Source organism: Haplochromis burtoni, unplaced genomic scaffold, assembly GCF_018398535.1.
Source record: "Haplochromis burtoni strain Fernald_Lab_line unplaced genomic scaffold, NCSU_Asbu1 Contig_15, whole genome shotgun sequence".
Taxonomy (NCBI): Eukaryota; Metazoa; Chordata; class Actinopteri; order Cichliformes; family Cichlidae; genus Haplochromis; species Haplochromis burtoni.
Genome location: NW_024582376.1, coordinates 2,551,974 through 2,568,233, shown reverse-complemented (window position 1 = coordinate 2,568,233; position 16,260 = coordinate 2,551,974). Strand labels below are relative to the sequence as shown.

At 42.9% G+C, this 16,260-nt stretch overlaps 1 protein-coding gene across 7 annotated transcripts in view; it reads left to right on the top strand.

Moving 5' to 3' along the window:
- Window positions 1-16,260, top strand: part of cluha (clustered mitochondria (cluA/CLU1) homolog a) — a 61,211-nt gene that overhangs the window by 8,985 nt on the left and 35,966 nt on the right. For 3 of the 7 annotated variants that reach the window (XM_005915890.3, XM_042218119.1, XM_005915893.3), the window contains exons 5-27: window positions 769-896; window positions 985-1,139; window positions 1,709-1,834; window positions 2,828-2,975; window positions 3,061-3,153; window positions 3,245-3,679; window positions 3,765-4,024; window positions 4,128-4,552; window positions 5,148-5,249; window positions 5,455-5,555; window positions 6,267-6,419; window positions 6,509-6,571; window positions 6,665-6,909; window positions 6,993-7,077; window positions 7,168-7,321; window positions 7,430-7,569; window positions 7,694-7,774; window positions 7,865-7,990; window positions 8,083-8,204; window positions 8,297-8,390; window positions 8,476-8,610; window positions 8,725-8,798; window positions 9,534-14,374. In XM_005915890.3, the coding sequence (XP_005915952.1) occupies window positions 769-896; window positions 985-1,139; window positions 1,709-1,834; window positions 2,828-2,975; window positions 3,061-3,153; window positions 3,245-3,679; window positions 3,765-4,024; window positions 4,128-4,552; window positions 5,148-5,249; window positions 5,455-5,555; window positions 6,267-6,419; window positions 6,509-6,571; window positions 6,665-6,909; window positions 6,993-7,077; window positions 7,168-7,321; window positions 7,430-7,569; window positions 7,694-7,774; window positions 7,865-7,990; window positions 8,083-8,204; window positions 8,297-8,390; window positions 8,476-8,610; window positions 8,725-8,798; window positions 9,534-9,660 (3,572 nt within the window). In that variant the 3' untranslated portion in view covers window positions 9,661-14,374. The other 4 variants (XM_005915892.3, XM_005915886.3, XM_005915887.3 and 1 more) reach the window with 4 other exon arrangements.

Below are 16,260 nucleotides of genomic sequence, written 5' to 3'. Positions count from 1 at the left end.
TGAAAGAGACACTCTCTTGCGAAGTATTTGCACTGAGAGACAGACACGCGGTTTTCTTCTCTCAGTGATGGATTTTAAAACCTACTTTGCAGTCGGGAGATAAATGAATGACTGTTGTTGGCATTAGGAGGTTTCCCCCCTGCTTCTCAGTGAAATCGCCTTTTAAACTGCTTGTATATTATTCATACGTAAGAGCTGAGGATTAAATTGTTTCAGGGGATTTTTAAGACGGGAGTAAAATGTTTCCCAGCTCTGGAATTTGCACCATGCACTGCTGCAGCCTTTGCAGTAATCGAACAGCATGCAGCTTAGAAATGAAAAGCAGAAAATCTAAGACTCCCTTCTCAGTCAATGTGTTTGTTCAGACATGTCAAACTTGATCTTAAGTGGGTTGGATGAGTGAAAGTTCCCTTTCTCTCAGTCTAAAGAAGTTTGACTACACATTTAATCTCAAAGATATCTTAATGTGAGGAAAAGGTTAGGGTTTTCTGCATAATGAAGAAATGCTGCTGCAGTAAATGAAAGAAACCTGTCAGCGTGACAGAAAAAGTTCCCGTAGCCGTCCATTGGGATTGAGTCTTTGCCGAGCCGATTCTGAACCCCCGAGCCTTATGTTTTACACCCTTGTGTTAAGCGATCAACAGATGGTTTTAAGAGTGACTGAATAAGGTTTATGTGTTCACATTAGTCCTGTGTGTGTGCATGCATGCTGTTTTAATCGATGGAAATCCACCAATTTTCCTTTCTTGCTTCTTCCTTTGCTTATAGAAACTGGAAAGCGGAAGAAAAAGGGCAGCGAGATGGAGCAGATAGACTGCACCCCTCCAGAGCACATCCTGCCCGGCAGTAAAGAGCGCCCCCTTGTGCCCCTCCAGCCACAGAATAAGGACTGGAAGGTGAGGAAGGCATTTAGGGACTTAAACGGGGGAAGTAAGTTCGGCTTTTAAACTTGAGATTCATCTTCTTATTTTACGTGCTCCACAGCCCATGCAGTGCCTGAAGGTCTTGACCATGAGCGGGTGGAACCCTCCACCTGGAAACAGGAAGATGCACGGCGACCTCATGTACCTGTACATTGTGACTGTGGAGGAGCGCCATGTCAGCGTCACTGCCTCAACACGCGGCTTCTACCTCAACCAGTCAGTTGATGTTTGGGCCTGGTGTCTCCTTACAAGCTCTGTGTTCTTACTGCAGCTGACTCTCTGCCGTTAAAGTGCAGTTTAAGCATTTGGCAGCACCGTTTCTGCAGCGTGTATTCATAATTCAAGATGCCATTAGGTGAAGACATTTGGCAGCAGTTAGTCTGCAATTAGGTGATGTAAGAAGCGATGCTGTGAGTCAGCTCATTATAGTTGGCACATTTTCTCCTGTAGTGTTTTTCCTTAAAATAGAACAGGAAATGTTGATGCAGTTTGTTTAGGTGGACAGCTAGGAAACATGTTGCATTGTTAGGATGAAGATTATTATTATTATTATTTTTTTTATGTTTTCTTTTTTTTCCCCTTCCAGCTGTTTGCTCAGTCATAAGCTTGCTTTCATGTATTAGTGCTTTGTAGTGTGGCGGGGATATTTAACAGCAAGTTTGTTGTTTCTTTTTCGTATTTTTATATAGATGCTTTTTCTCCATTTAGCAGGCTGCAGATCATGAACTCCTCAGTCAGCTATATTAGTGTGAATCATGATGACAATGTGCTTGTGTGCTTTTCAGGTCTACTACCTACACCTTCAACCCCAAACCAGCTAATCCCAGCTTCTTGAGCCACTCTCTAGTTGAGCTGCTGAGCCAGATCAGCCCTGCCTTCAAGAAGAACTTCACCGCCCTGCAAAAGAAAAGGTGAAAACATTTCATTCTTTTACTTACCGTATTTTCCGGACTACAAAGCGCACCCGGATATTAGCCGCACAAGCTAAGATCAGGGGAAAAATCCTGTTTTCTACATACATTAGCCACACCTGACTAAAAGCCGCAGGTGTTTCAATGGTGACTTATCATATGTAAGAGAATATGCACAAAGCGAATTGTCAGGAAAGAGACGGCTGTTTGGAGACACACCCCTTTTATTAATATTTTGAAAAACAAGTTATGGGTACATATTTGCATAACTTTTTAGGTATATGTACAAGTAGCGGTAATTACAAGTACAAAACATGTACTGTGCTTCATAAATGAGTAACAAATGTAGTACATAACAATAACCTACAGCACACCATGTTTTCACACTTTTCCACGCTGTCAGATTCCACCGGTGGAGTTGGGCATAACATTGTACGGCACTACGTTGCCTGGCGGACGGACATGTGACCAACATACCACTCTTGAACCCCGATACTATGTGTCTGATCACATACGCTTCCGCCAGGCAACGTAGTGCCGTACAACAGCGGAACAAACAAAACAAATCGTCTTACGATATGACAAAAATCATGGACAATCCATAGAAAAGCCGCACCTGACTAAAAGCCGCAGGGTTCAAAGCTTGTGCAAAAGTAGCGGCTTATAGCCCGACAGTTACGGTAATTTGTTGTTCTCACTTGCCTTGATGCTGATTGTGAGCTGTTTTCTTTTTTTCTTTTCTTTTTTTGTCCCCTCCAAAGGAACAAAAGTCATTTTTTTGACCTCTACTTACTTTGCACTTTTGTTCTTTCACATTCGGGGACAGCAGTTGAATATCTTATAACAAATGAGTCTTTGCAAATAAAAGTTGTATATCAAGACTGTGATTTTCATCAGTTATTAGTTTTAGGACCCTCTCACAGCAAGCGAAAAATGATATTTGCAGCTAAATTATGAACCATGGAAATTATGGTTTCTCTTTTACTGCTGCAGAGTCCAGAGACACCCGTTTGAGAGGATAGCCACGCCTTTCCAAGTATACAGCTGGACTGCTCCGCAAGTAGACCATGCAATGGACTGTGTTCGAGCTGAGGACGCATACACCTCCCGCCTGGGTTATGAGGAGCACATCCCTGGACAGGTCAAGGCGCTGAATCCAGCAGCAGATCATCAAGAGGAATGATTTCAAGTTTTTTCCAATATTAATTTTCTTGTTGTGCATCTAGACCAGAGATTGGAACGAAGAGCTGCAGACTACCAGAGAGCTGCCCCGGAAGAACCTGCCTGAGCGGCTGCTAAGGGAGAGGGCTATATTCAAGGTTTAAAGTCTTACTTTCTGCAGCTCTTTAATTAGCCACCTTGTTGCTTATGCTGATGCTAATTTAATGTGAAACCTTTTACTTTCTGCAGGTCCACAGTGACTTTGCAGCAGCTGCCACTCGAGGTGCCATGGCTGTAATTGATGGCAACGTAATGGCCATCAACCCTGGTGAAGAAACTCGGATGCAGATGTTCATCTGGAACAACATCTTTTTCAGTCTGGGCTTCGATGTGCGGGACCACTATCGTGAGCTGGGGGGCGATGCGGCCGCCCACGCTGCACCCACCAATGACTTGAACGGAGTACGAGCTTACAGCGGGGTGGATGTGGAAGGTCTTTACACTCTGGGAACTGTAGTGGTGGACTACAGAGGCTACCGTGTCACCGCCCAGTCCATCATCCCAGGTATCCTGGAGCGTGAGCAGGAGCAGAGCGTCATCTACGGCTCCATTGACTTTGGGAAGACTGTTGTGTCTCACGGCAAATACCTGGAACTGCTGGAAAAGACCAGTAGGCCACTAAAGGTAAGAAGCGTGACTGTGTGACAATAATAAAGCTGACTCGTGTCTACATACAGATACTGTGTATGTTTTGTACGTTAAATTTTAGATCCAGCGGCACAGCGTGCTGAATGAGAAGAATGACACGGTGGAGCTGTGCTCCTCTGTCGAATGCAAAGGCATCATCGGGAATGACGGCAGACACTATATTCTCGACCTTCTTCGCACCTTCCCCCCTGACCTCAACTTCCTGCCTGTGGATGGAGTGGAGCTGTCTCCAGAGTGCCAGCGTCTAGGCTTCCCCCGCCAGCACCGCCATCGCCTGGCCTGTCTACGCCAAGAGCTCATCGAAGCCTTTGTTGAGCACAGGTTTGTGTTGTTGTTGTTGTGCAGCAATAATGAGCTGTTTTCTAGAAACCTGTGCTGATTATATAGAAGTGACTTTGCTACTTTTTCTTGTCTTCCTCTTCAGATATCTCCTGTTCATGAAGATGGCAGCGTTACAGCTGATGCAGCATAAAGCCAACAGGGACTCTATCAAGACTGACACACCCGCCATCACAGAAACCTCCGAAACACTCGCAGAGAGCAAAGCCGACACGACCCAGACAGACACAGCACAGACCAATGCCACAGATTCCTCTAAAGCAACAGACATCTCCACAGATAGCACTAGCCAGACAGACAATGCTTCCACTGCTGCCTCACAAACAGGAACTGACAGCGAAGAGAACTCCTCGAAGCCCACAACAAACGGGCCTGTAGACCCCACAGCCACCCAGAACGGGGAATGCAAGGGCCCATTGGAGGGTAAGGAGCTTGAGGAAAGTATTCCAGGATTAGCTCAGGCCAAAGAGCTAGCGGAGACCTTAGTTGCCGAAGATGGATCTAGTATTGGTACGTTTAGAAACACCGCCGTGCCCACCCCCCCAAAAATTGGGGCCAGGACAATACAGAGAGAGCTACTCTGGTGGATAACGGCATAGAAAAAAGAAATGGATCAATAGAACTCTAAAATTACTGGATCATAGTGTTTTCTTTCCACCTGAGTAGCTGTCCCCGTTCAGTCCTCAGCCTGCAGCAGGGAATAGTGCCCCCCCTCAAAACAACCCATTCCCAGCCTGTGATCCCTTTGCAGCAGGATTTGACCCAATAACTCCATAATCGGGTGCTGTGTTGATTAATCCAAAGGTGTTTTGAAATGCAGAAATAACCTTGTGGTGGGTGATTTGTGTAATCTGTGTGAGCCAATCATAGAGCGAGGGTTTGTGGTCCTGATCGAATGGTGGTGGGTGCTCTGCTGAGACCAGGGTGAAATAAACTGGACTGCTGTTGTGTATTGATGTGTGAACAGATAGTTTGAGGTGAAAGAACAGTTCAGATCAGAACTGATCTTTACACATTTTGACATGACCTGTCTGACGTAATCACCTTTAACATTTCTGTATTTTTTTATTTTTTTTATTTTGTCTTTGGTCCCAAACACAAACAGACCCCAAAAGCCGTGAAGTGGTCCTGAATGCCTGTAAGGCAGTGGGCTCCATCAGCGACACAGCTTTCGATATCCGCTTCAACCCTGATATCTTCTCCCCAGGTAACATGATGATTCCTATTATTTGGGTTATTAGAAACAAATAGCTGGGAAGTCAGAAATGATCTTTTCCATGAACATTGTGTGAAGCTTTTAAGTTTTGGAAGTGGAAAACTAGAGTTGTGGAGACACTACCACATTTGATTCCCGATTACTTCAAAAGTGAATACAACAAAAAGCAATGATTGTGTTTGTGGTGTTGAACCAGGAGTACGGTTCCCTGAAGAGAGTGCAGACGACATCCAGAAGCAGAAGCAGCTACTCAAAGACGCAGCTGCCTTCCTGGTTTCCTGTCAGGTCCCAACACTGGTCAGTGACGCTTCTGCTCCCAAACATCCAGCTGAGTTGTCTTGGTGTGTGAAGAGTGTGGATTCAAATAGTTTTTGCCTTTTATTATAAGGACATCATGATCATGTTAAACTCCCCGATGAAGGCTTGTGTGTGGCTAAGGAAATGAAGGCCCAGGTAGTGTCTAACATGAAATGATTAAAGCATAATGTGTTCTGCTTAAACTATTCACCAACTCTGTTTTTGCTTTTCCGGTGTATAAAACCTTTGCAGCTGGGAGACTCTTATAGAGAGAGTCAAATTAAGTTTTAATTGTAAACTACTTGGGGGGGGGGAAATTAAATTTCACGACTGCAGGGATCAGATTAGTAGGACCTCCTATATTTAGCTGCCATAGAAGATGTCACCACCTCGCACTACCCCAAAAGACTGCAAAACATCATCAGGACTGCTCTCAGTCCTGGTCATTGTATGAACTGTTACCCTTTGTCTGATGATGATAATTCAGAGCATGTGTTCAGATATGCTACTTCTGTTTTTGTGGAAATTTAAAGCATATTTATGGTATTTTATTAGTAGTTTTCTGCACTTAACTGTTTTTATATTGGACTTGTGCGCCTAATTTCATTGTTACAATGATAAGTCTGTTCGGTAAATGCTTGCACATCAAATTATCACGTAGGGTTGTCTGTGTCTGAGTTTAAAGCCATGTTTGTGTGTTTTCATAACCAGGTGAAGGACTGTTTGGACCACAGCGCTCTGCCCATGGATGGAGCCTCACTAACGGAGGCTTTGCACCAGAGAGGCATCAATGTTCGCTATTTGGGCACAGTCCTGGAGTTTATGGAGAAGACTCCTGCCAAAGCCCAGCTGGAGCACATCTATGTGAGTCTGATTCCTCAAATCTGACCAATAGAATCAGCACACAGTTTAAATTTTAAAAAATAAAATAAAATTCTTCTTGTTTTTTTTAGAGAATAGGAATAACTGAGCTGATCACCAGATGTGCAAAACATATATTCAAGACGTACCTCCAGGTTAGTTAAATTTAATGGTGCAACATTTTCTGCTCTCTTTTAAAGACATCAACGAACTGTTGTTTATTTTCATCTGTGCTTTTTTTCCTGCAGGGTGTAGAGCTGTCTGCACTCTCTGCTGCTGTGAGCCATTTCCTAAACTGCTTCCTGAGCTCCTTCCCAGACGCCGTTGCCCACCTGCCTCCCGATGAACTGGTGTCACGCCGCAAAAACCGCAAACGTCGCAACAGGGTCCCCGGCGGTGGCGACAACACGGCGTGGGCCAGCCTGACACCGAGTGAACTGTGGAAGAACATTGCCTCTGAGGCCCAGAGCTATTATCACTTTACCCTACAGTGGTAAGGACCCCACCTGTTAAACTCAAACAAATGTAGAGACTTTGTATGTATTTCTAAATAAAACCTATTTACTCATTGCACAGTGAAAGTGTCGACCAAGTTGTGGAGAAATTCGGCCTCCAGAAAACCACTCTGCTCAGAGAAATTTCAGTCAAAACTGGCATACAGGTAACTCATTTACTATGTAGTGACTGCACCCTCACTTTACCGAATGGTCATCACATCCTTTCTTAGACTTGTGTTTTGTTTGACTTTTAGATCCTGATAAAGGAGTATAACTTCGACAGCCGCCATAAGCCTGCCTTCACAGAAGAGGACATCCTGAACATTTTCCCTGTGGTGAAACATGTAAACCCCAAAGCCACAGATGCCTTCCACTTCTTCCAGAGTGGGCAGGCCAAAGTGCAGCAAGGTGGCGTTTGCATGCTGTAAAAAAAAAAAAAAGAAACGTTTTTTCAGAGCATTAACCCTTCTTCCTTTTGTACTAATATATCTAAATTAATCATTATACTGCCCTCAGGTTTCTTGAAGGAAGGATGTGAGCTGATCAACGAGGCTCTTAATCTCTTCAACAACGTGTACGGAGCCATGCACGTAGAGATCTGCTCCTGCCTGCGCCTGCTGGCGCGCCTTAATTACATCCTGGGAGATCACCCTGAGGTAGGCACAGATGTGCAATGCTTCCTTTTTTTTATATATATATATATATATATAAGCTCATGCTGATTTTTTTTGTGGTGCTGAATGGCTCTTTTTGTTTTTTTTAATATTTATTTACCTGCAGGCTCTCAGCAATCAGCAAAAGGCTGTTCTGATGAGTGAAAGAGTCCTTGGCATCGAGCATCCCAACACAATTCAAGAATATGTAAGCTACCAGATGGAGGAGGAACTCATGTTTGTCATGTTGACCATGTTTAATATCCTTCTAAACTTGTTTGTTCCTTTCATTTGTCAGATGCACTTGGCCCTGTATTGCTTTGCCAACAACCAGCTTTCGACTGCTCTGAAGCTTCTGTACCGCGCTCGTTACCTCATGTTGTTGATTTGTGGGGAGGACCACCCTGAGATGGCTCTGCTGGACGTGAGTGCAGACTTCGCCTGCTGGCTTTAATGTTATTTCTCATAAGGTGGGGAAAAAGCAAAATTATTGAACTTTGTTCCTGACTTCCTCAGAGTAACATCGGGCTGGTGCTGCATGGAGTCATGGAGTATGATTTATCTCTGAGATTCCTGGAGAACGCTTTGACCATCAACACAAAGTACCATGGACCTCGGTCCCTCAAAGTAGCCCTCAGGTGGGTAGATTGATTTATTCATTCATATGCATTAGAATAAAAGTAGTAATGGCATGATGGTTTGTATGATAACTGCCTTATTGTTTTTCCAGTCATCATTTGGTTGCAAGAGTTTATGAGAGCAAGGCTGAGTTCCGCTCTGCACTACAGCACGAGAAGGAGGGTTACACCATTTATAAGAACCAGGTATGCTCCACAGCAGTTCATTCGCTTTAACTTTACCAGTTGTGATGAAGCAGTTTTTTTCTAATGTTTTTTTTCCTCCTGTCAGATGGGCGAGGCCCATGAAAAGACCAAGGAGAGTTCTGAGTATCTGAAGTATCTCACGCAGCAGGCTGTAGCTCTGCAGAGAACCATGAATGAGATCTACAAAAATGGCTCTAACGCCAGCATTATGCCTCTTAAGGTAAATGTTCCAAGTCATTTTGTTTTTTTGTGCTTCCAGCTGATTATGTCCAAATGTTCAGTGCTGATGGCTTTTTTTCGTTCCCCCCTTTCCCCCCCCCCTCTGATTTTCTAGTTCACTGCACCCAGCATGGCCACCATCCTGGACCAGCTCAACATCATCAATGGCATCATCTTTATACCTCTCAGGTAGACACATAAAGGAGCATTACTGCTCTTTGTTGCTTGTATATGGGTTGGTAATCTCACAACATGCAGGAAGTCAGTGGCTTCCTCAGACATTAAACTGTGGAACTGAATAAATGGGGAAATTATTTGGTTATTAGCGTAACCCTGGTTCTCCGAGAGTGTTAAGATTGCATTTCCAATCTTTGCTTTAGTTAGGATTTTATAGAAATTTCACTCTTTTGGGTCACTATACTCACTTCCTATATTTGAATTAATCCTTCCCAGAAAATGGCCATTAGAGTACTGTGCAAAAGTCTTGAGCTACCCCTGATTGCTTTGTATTTTGCTTCCAGGGTGTCACACTTTCTAGTATTATTTTTAAAGTAGTCTTGAGCCATAGTTCTCCAATTTTTCCACAAATGCTTTGACTTAGGATAATAAAGTGTTAAACTACACAGGCTGTGTGGATGTATGTGTGCCTATACAACCATAAATCCTGCAGACAGAAATCTGTGTGCCTGTTCTGATATTGGACCACATCCTTTCTAGTAAATAATGACTTATAATTTAATTTCGTTCCACCTCATGTAAACATGTGATGCAAATGACAATAAAGCTCCTTGAATCCTTGAGATGAAGGTGTGGTTAGTGTGTAGCTCTGGGAGCATGTCTGTGACATGAATGGGGATAATTATAGGCTCAGGATTTCTTCTATCTTAGGGAGTTGTGTGTTGATTTTTCTTCTCTTTTTTTCAGCCCAAAGGATCTGGAGAACCTGAAGGCAGAGGTGCAGAGGCGGCAGCAGCTGCAGGAGCTGGGAAAGAGCGAGGAGCCTGCTGAGGACCGCTCACTGGAATTGGAAGACAAAATTCCCATCGATTAATATTGAGTAGTGGCCAACACAGCTATTTTCTGCTATGGGAGAGAAAGACGGGCTGTGATGGATGAGTCACAAAGCCTGTGGACCCGAAAGCCGAGCAGTCTAAATCAACATGAATAAATGAGAAAAATATAAATAAATAAAAAAGAGGGAGGGGAGGGGTCAGGGTAGTCCAGACACAGACTGATGAACTGTAGGAGAAAGGAATACTGAGCAGGAATTTCCTACAAAGTAGGGATAGAGGGGAGGAGAAAGTACAAACAATGTAAAACCACAGTACCGTGCAATCTGAAAATCCCGAGAACCTGGTGATGAAGCCCTAGAGCGTGTTAGCTGTGTTAGAATTACGATGAATATGAAACGAGGGTTTCAGCCGGGGGCGGGAGACCAAGAATGACCATGACATTTTATACCAGAGCCTTATCCACTCTACCATAATCCCCCCCACACACAAGCCATTCTTCTTCTCAGCTCAAACTTTCCACAGCACTGTTGGCCCAGGACCATATTCTGCCCCCGTCATTGCCTAAAGAGCCTCGAAGATCCTCGGGCAAGTAGCCACCCACTCGTGGTGGATCCTACCCTGTCCTTGAACTCAGGGGTACTTTCTATTGTGCACTAAGACCAGAAAAGACCAGTTACTAAATTTGCCATTTTTCAAGTGGGGCTTCTGAATGTAAACTTCCCTTGTTAGTGGCTCATTGAGCCGCCTTGCAGCGAGCACCCATCATTCACACGTGTCCTCAATAATGAACTAATTTGATCTGTCATTTGTACTTGAGACATCCTGGGAGGGTGCATGCTGTATCCTCTGGTTCCCGTTTCTCCAGCGCAGTCACAAATTAGCGAGCTCACAACTAATCATTTAGGTTGATTTTATTTTTATTTTTTTAATTTCTTTTTATGGATTCTTTTTGTAAAAGTGCACAGGGGGGGGGGTAAGAAGGAATTTTATTGCCTGTTCATCATCAGTTAATTTAAAGCCATGTCTGTTTTATAGAAAATGTATAGAAATGGAAAAACGATGTATAAATCTCTATTAGACAAGTACTTGATTGATGTGTATGGGAAACACAGATTTGAACAAAAAGAAAACGTCCACCTTAAGCAGTAGATTTATCTATCTATATATATATATATATATATATAGTTAGCTGTGTTCAAATATCTATTTTTGCACAGTGAAAGAATATGTGCATGTGTGTTTGTGTGTTTGACAGTGTGCGTCTTTGTGTAGTCTGACATCAAATCTGTTGGCCGGGGCTTTCCTCGCATAGTTTGAATAGAGGCTGAGAAAACATTGGCTTTCCAAATCTTTAATAATTCTGCACACGGTAAACTGGGTTCTTTTCTGGGCCCCAAAAATCCGCTGATATACTGAAATTGGTACTGAAATTAACCGCATCGCTTCTCGACATCGGCAGTGATGACAGACTTATCGTTGCTGGTTGTTTATTTTTATTTTTCTTCTCGTTATGTGATTTGTTATTTTCTTCATGTGTAACGGAGCCGAACCCCAGACAGGAGCGAGCAGTAAGCAGTTTTAGTTAACTTTCTTGTGCTGTGTGTCGACAGGTACACGGCGTCACCAAAATTAGGAGAGGGGGGCGTGGGGGGGGAAAGGAAGGGCTGCCTCAGTGATGTACCAAAAAAGACTGATAAAGGCTTGTTTTTGCTGTAAACTTAATGTTTTCCCTCTCATGGAAAGATGTGAGTGATTAAAGCAATAGAGCGATGATGCATTTTTTTTTTTTTTTAAAAACATTTTTACTTGTTGGAAGTCTGCCTTCTTACTGTACTGGAAGAATGATGTATACAAAACGATGAAAGATGAGTTCTTCACACCAGGAGATGAGGTCACTACAGTGATTTCCAGATTGCTCCTGAACCAACAATAGCTGAGCATGTGCCTGTTCTCTATCCTGAATGGAAACCAGCAGGATGATGGCTTTAAAAAAACAAAACAACAAAAAGCTGACATAAGCCTTGTGATTATGTCTTCTGGTTTTCTTGTATTATTATTTTCTTCCCCACCTACTCTCCAAGTGGCATTCAGCAGTAATACAGACAGTGTCCATAAGGTGGCACTCTAACATTCTTCTGTATGTGAAGGACAAACGTTTGACCTACATGACAGGAAATGTCACGGTGCAAGTTCAGATATACACATGCTGTATTTGATTTAGAAAAGTATGCTCATGGACTTTAGAAACGTACATCTCTTCTAGCATAGCCAGATGTACTGGAAATGCATTAAACTGCATTACTGTAAACATTACATGAGATTCTGATTAATTTTAAAATACCAATAAGTTTTTACATTTAGCAAGGATGTGACAACTTTAATTTTCAGCACATTTGTAGTTCTACCTGCTGTTAAACGTGTTCTAAAATGTTTGCAGCAGAACATTTAATGATCTGACGCTACGATAGTTTATGAAACTCCCTGAGAGACAGGAAACTGTCTACAGAGATGCTCTGCTGCCCTTTCAACACTGAGCTTTTCGCTTTAGTTGGAGACATCAGTCTGACTCTGCTGTAGGTTCTTTCCTGAATGCTGTAGATGTTTATTTGAGGTTATCTCCAGAAGAGGGGGGGCAAAATGTAATAATATAAAACTATGAAGTGTATTCATTCACACATATTTTGCAGAACTTTGCATTTTTTGTTTTACATTCAAATTGCAAAGCAGGTCATGAAGAATGAATGTTTACTTAAAGGACAAATACTCAAAGATTAAACACTGAACTTGCTCATATGGGCTCTGTGCAAAGTAGCTTTTTAAAGTTAAAAAGAGCTCATACTATCTTATAAAAAAAAAAAAATAAGAGTGCTGTGAAAAGAAGAAAAAGGCAAATATCTATCCTAAAATATGCATTTCACTGCTCCTGGTCATACTGCAATACTGTCTTTGTGTGGCTGTTTGAGGGTTTTGTGTTCTCTCGCTGATGAAATCTCTTCTCCACAAAGACTTCTTAAGCCTAGTGTTTGAGTCTGCTTCCCCTGATGGTGTGTGGTATTTGTGTGTGTTGCTCTTTACAAAATCTAATTATTTTTTGGTCTGAGTATGCTTTTATATTAAAAATGGATTAAAATAAAACTAGTGAAAGATCTGTTCGGAGTTTTTATCAAGTTTTTTATATGTTTTTAATTTGTTTTATAACAAGTAGGCAGTGCAGATGTGAAAAAGTTTTCAAGGACTCAACGCAGTCCCATGGAAACACTAAGTACACCTAATGTATACATAGCTCTTTAGTGGGCTCACCCCAGTATTTCAATTAGGTTGAGGTCTGGACTTTGACTAGATCATTGCAACACCTTGATTCTTTTCTCCTGTTGCATGACACCAAGTGACGCTTCAGCTGTCATACAGATGGCCTCGCATTTGACTCTACAGACTACTTAGGTATTCAGAGAACTTCACGGCCAATTCAGTGACTGCAAAGTGCCCAGGTCCTGTAGCTCTGAAAAAAGCCCAAGTCTTCAAACCACCACCGGTATGCTTGTTGAACTCATATGAGATGTTTGTGCTAAGTTGTGCTTGTCTTGTCTGTCCAAAGGACGTTCCCAAAGTCTTGTGGGTGTTCAGATGCAGCTTTGCAAAACTAAGGCATGTTGCCATCTTCTTTTTTAGAAAGAAGTCTCTTTCTTCTGGCAGCACAACACACACTTGTTCAGTCGTTTCTTAATTATGCACGAACTGCATTAACTTTCACATTTAACTTGCGAACTGTAGAATTGAGGCCCATAGAGTCTGAGCTGTAGCTCTTGGGTTCTTGATTTTTCTTTGAAGGCTCTAAGGTCTAACCTTGGAGTGAGTTTGCTGGGACCTCCACTACTGAGAAGATTTTGGCATTGTGTTAAAACACTACCAATACTTATGCCTTTATAGAGATGCTCAGTTAATCAAGTGCATTTGATTAGCAGCATCTGGCAGTGGCTACTTACTCCCGTTCATACGAAAGGAATACTCAATACTTAGCTTTGACAGAACTGCATGTATGGTCCTGTGGGGGAAAACCCTTTGTTGACTGTGTATCTGAGGAACATCAGTATCAGCTCTTGATCGGTATCGGTCTATTTGTAAATAACTGACAGACATGTGTCTCAGCTGGTACAAAAGAGGAACTAGTAACAACACCAAAAAGAAAAAAAATCAAATTTCAGCAGCTGCTGTCAGTCAAAGCAAAGGTTTTAAACATGGAACATATTTTCATACTCAGCAAGTTTTATAAGTAAAAAGATTATTTATAAAGCTTACTAAGATGGGGGGGGGGTAATAAAAAAGGAATTTACCTGAGAAATATCCTAGAATTGGCGTGTAAAGTACAAAAAATAATTAAATCACTAAATAAAAAAGTGCCCTTCTGTGAGTTTATTAAGTCTCTAAATCACTCATGACATTTAGGACAATTTCCTCTATTTAAAACATACTAATGAGAAGCCGCAATCTAAGAGTTAACAGGCAAATAAAATAACGACCAAGGGCGCGCGCGCTCCTGTGATGGCGTGAACGCGAATTCCAAGCGCGTACCCGGCCGAAGTCGAATGCGGTAGTGTACGAAAAAAAACAAGCGAGCGGAGCCGACAGGAGACAAGACGGCCACAGTTTACCTCCACATCATAAGACCAGGTTTTGGGAGCGGAAATTTCACGCCCTGTCGGGTCGTGTTGCCGTCGGAGACGTCTGAGGATACTCACGGCCAGTAACAATAGGGTAAGTCTGAGCAGTTTTCATTTATGAAGCCGGCGACGGTCGAAGGAATCCGTCGTTAGGTGGGGAAAATGACGATGTGGCTGCAGTCCGTGCACCTCCTTTCTGTGCCTCAAAATGGCGGATAGGCCGCTCTGAACTGGAGCAGCAGGTACCCTGTCAGTGGGAGTTTGTCCTTGTGTGCCGACAAACAGCACTTGAACACTGGCTGTCATTTAAGCCGTTATTATTTGCTGTTTTGGTTAAATGTAGATACTTGAGCTGGAATACAAAGTGCGGTTTTGATTGAAGTTAAACGAGCGAGCTAACTTTCTGGAGCTAACTTGGCTAACATTAACTTTAGCTGAAGATAACCTGGAATAAGATAACGATAACGACTGGCGTTGTGGTCAGGTAAGCCGAAGTAGAGTAAGTTTGGAGAAGGTTTCAGTGATAAGGTATATCAGTGCCAATTGTGCTGCTTATGGAGTCCACCTTAAGTTAGTAATAAGTAATTAGCGTAGTTAGAAGTGCAGTAACTGTGCCTGTCAACCTAGTCTCTTAACCTCTGCAGCATACTTGAATGCATTTCCAAGTAGAGGGTCATCCTTGGAAATGTTAGGCCTGTGTCTCGTTTAAACACCTGACCACCCGCACCGTGTGGTTCTGTTGTCGTTAACCGGCGGTGCAGCCCCGGCGTTAGCATTTGGAAGCGGTTGTGAGTGACGTTCAGGCGTCGTGTGGTTTATTGTGCAGATATTATTGTGTTTCGACATCAGTCAGCCCAGTTGCTCCCGTGACCTGTCACCGGGTGCGTTTCTCCCCTCTCTGGTCGCTGTCACACTGCTTGATGGATGCTCGGCTGAGGCAGCTCACATCATTGCTGTCACACTCGTGGGCTGCTTCACGCCGTGTGTTGTTGGCACGGTGTTTGAAAATCAGGGTGGAGCACGCAGGAGGAGGCGACGTGTTTGCATGTGTGCCTCGCTGTTTTCTGTGTCTCGTTGTATGAATTCAGAGTCTAGTGAAAACGGGGATGAATGCTAGTCTTTGCTCTGGCAGTCTCATGGGGGAGAGGACGTTGTCGCTACTTAGCGCGAACCTTGTTTTCAGATCGGATAAACCATTAATTTGAGCTAGGATCAGCCACGCCTGGTAAGTGTCCTGTCCTGATCCTTTGGGATGTTGATATTTATTTTAGAAAAATTCAACACGTCTTACACTCCATGCAGGTGTTTGCGATTGTGTTGTAGGTTGTGACAGACTTAAGAGGACTCTCAATTGCAGCCATTTTGAGGAGCAATGCAGTTTTTGACAGTAGCGGTTGTTGGGACCTGTCACTTGTAATACTATTATGATATGCACACACTTATGTTAAACACTGATGCCAAATGCTGCAAATTGCTTTGGTCTTGTTGTGGGTCAAAGTTGGCCTGCTATTTGCGTGATCCGTTTCTAAATCTGCACAGTCCACACGAAGTTTAGTAATAATTTATGCAGTTTTCTTTCAATGTCAGAAAATGTGGCTATACAGACTGTCCATGATGTCAAAATAGTTCAAAGTTCAACTTTTAGTTTAAGAACAGCAGCTTTGTATTTGTATAAAATATACTGTGTGCTGAGCTGATTTTTACTTGACAGTGCTTTTTTTTTTCTTTTCTCGTCTGTGCTGAGTTTTTATCAGCAGTTGATTTGAATAAGTACATCTCTGTAGCCAGGCCCCATTCAGTACTGTCAGCACTGGAAACACAGCAGCACCAATTGTGTTTCACTGCAATGGGAAGCTTTAGAAATTACTTTTAGTCCATCAGCAAAACTGCAAAGAGTCACTGATGTTATGGGGTTGTCATCTAATAGTTGTGGAAAATGTGAAGATTGTTGTGAGAAAGGAGCAAATTGTGCCCCCCCCC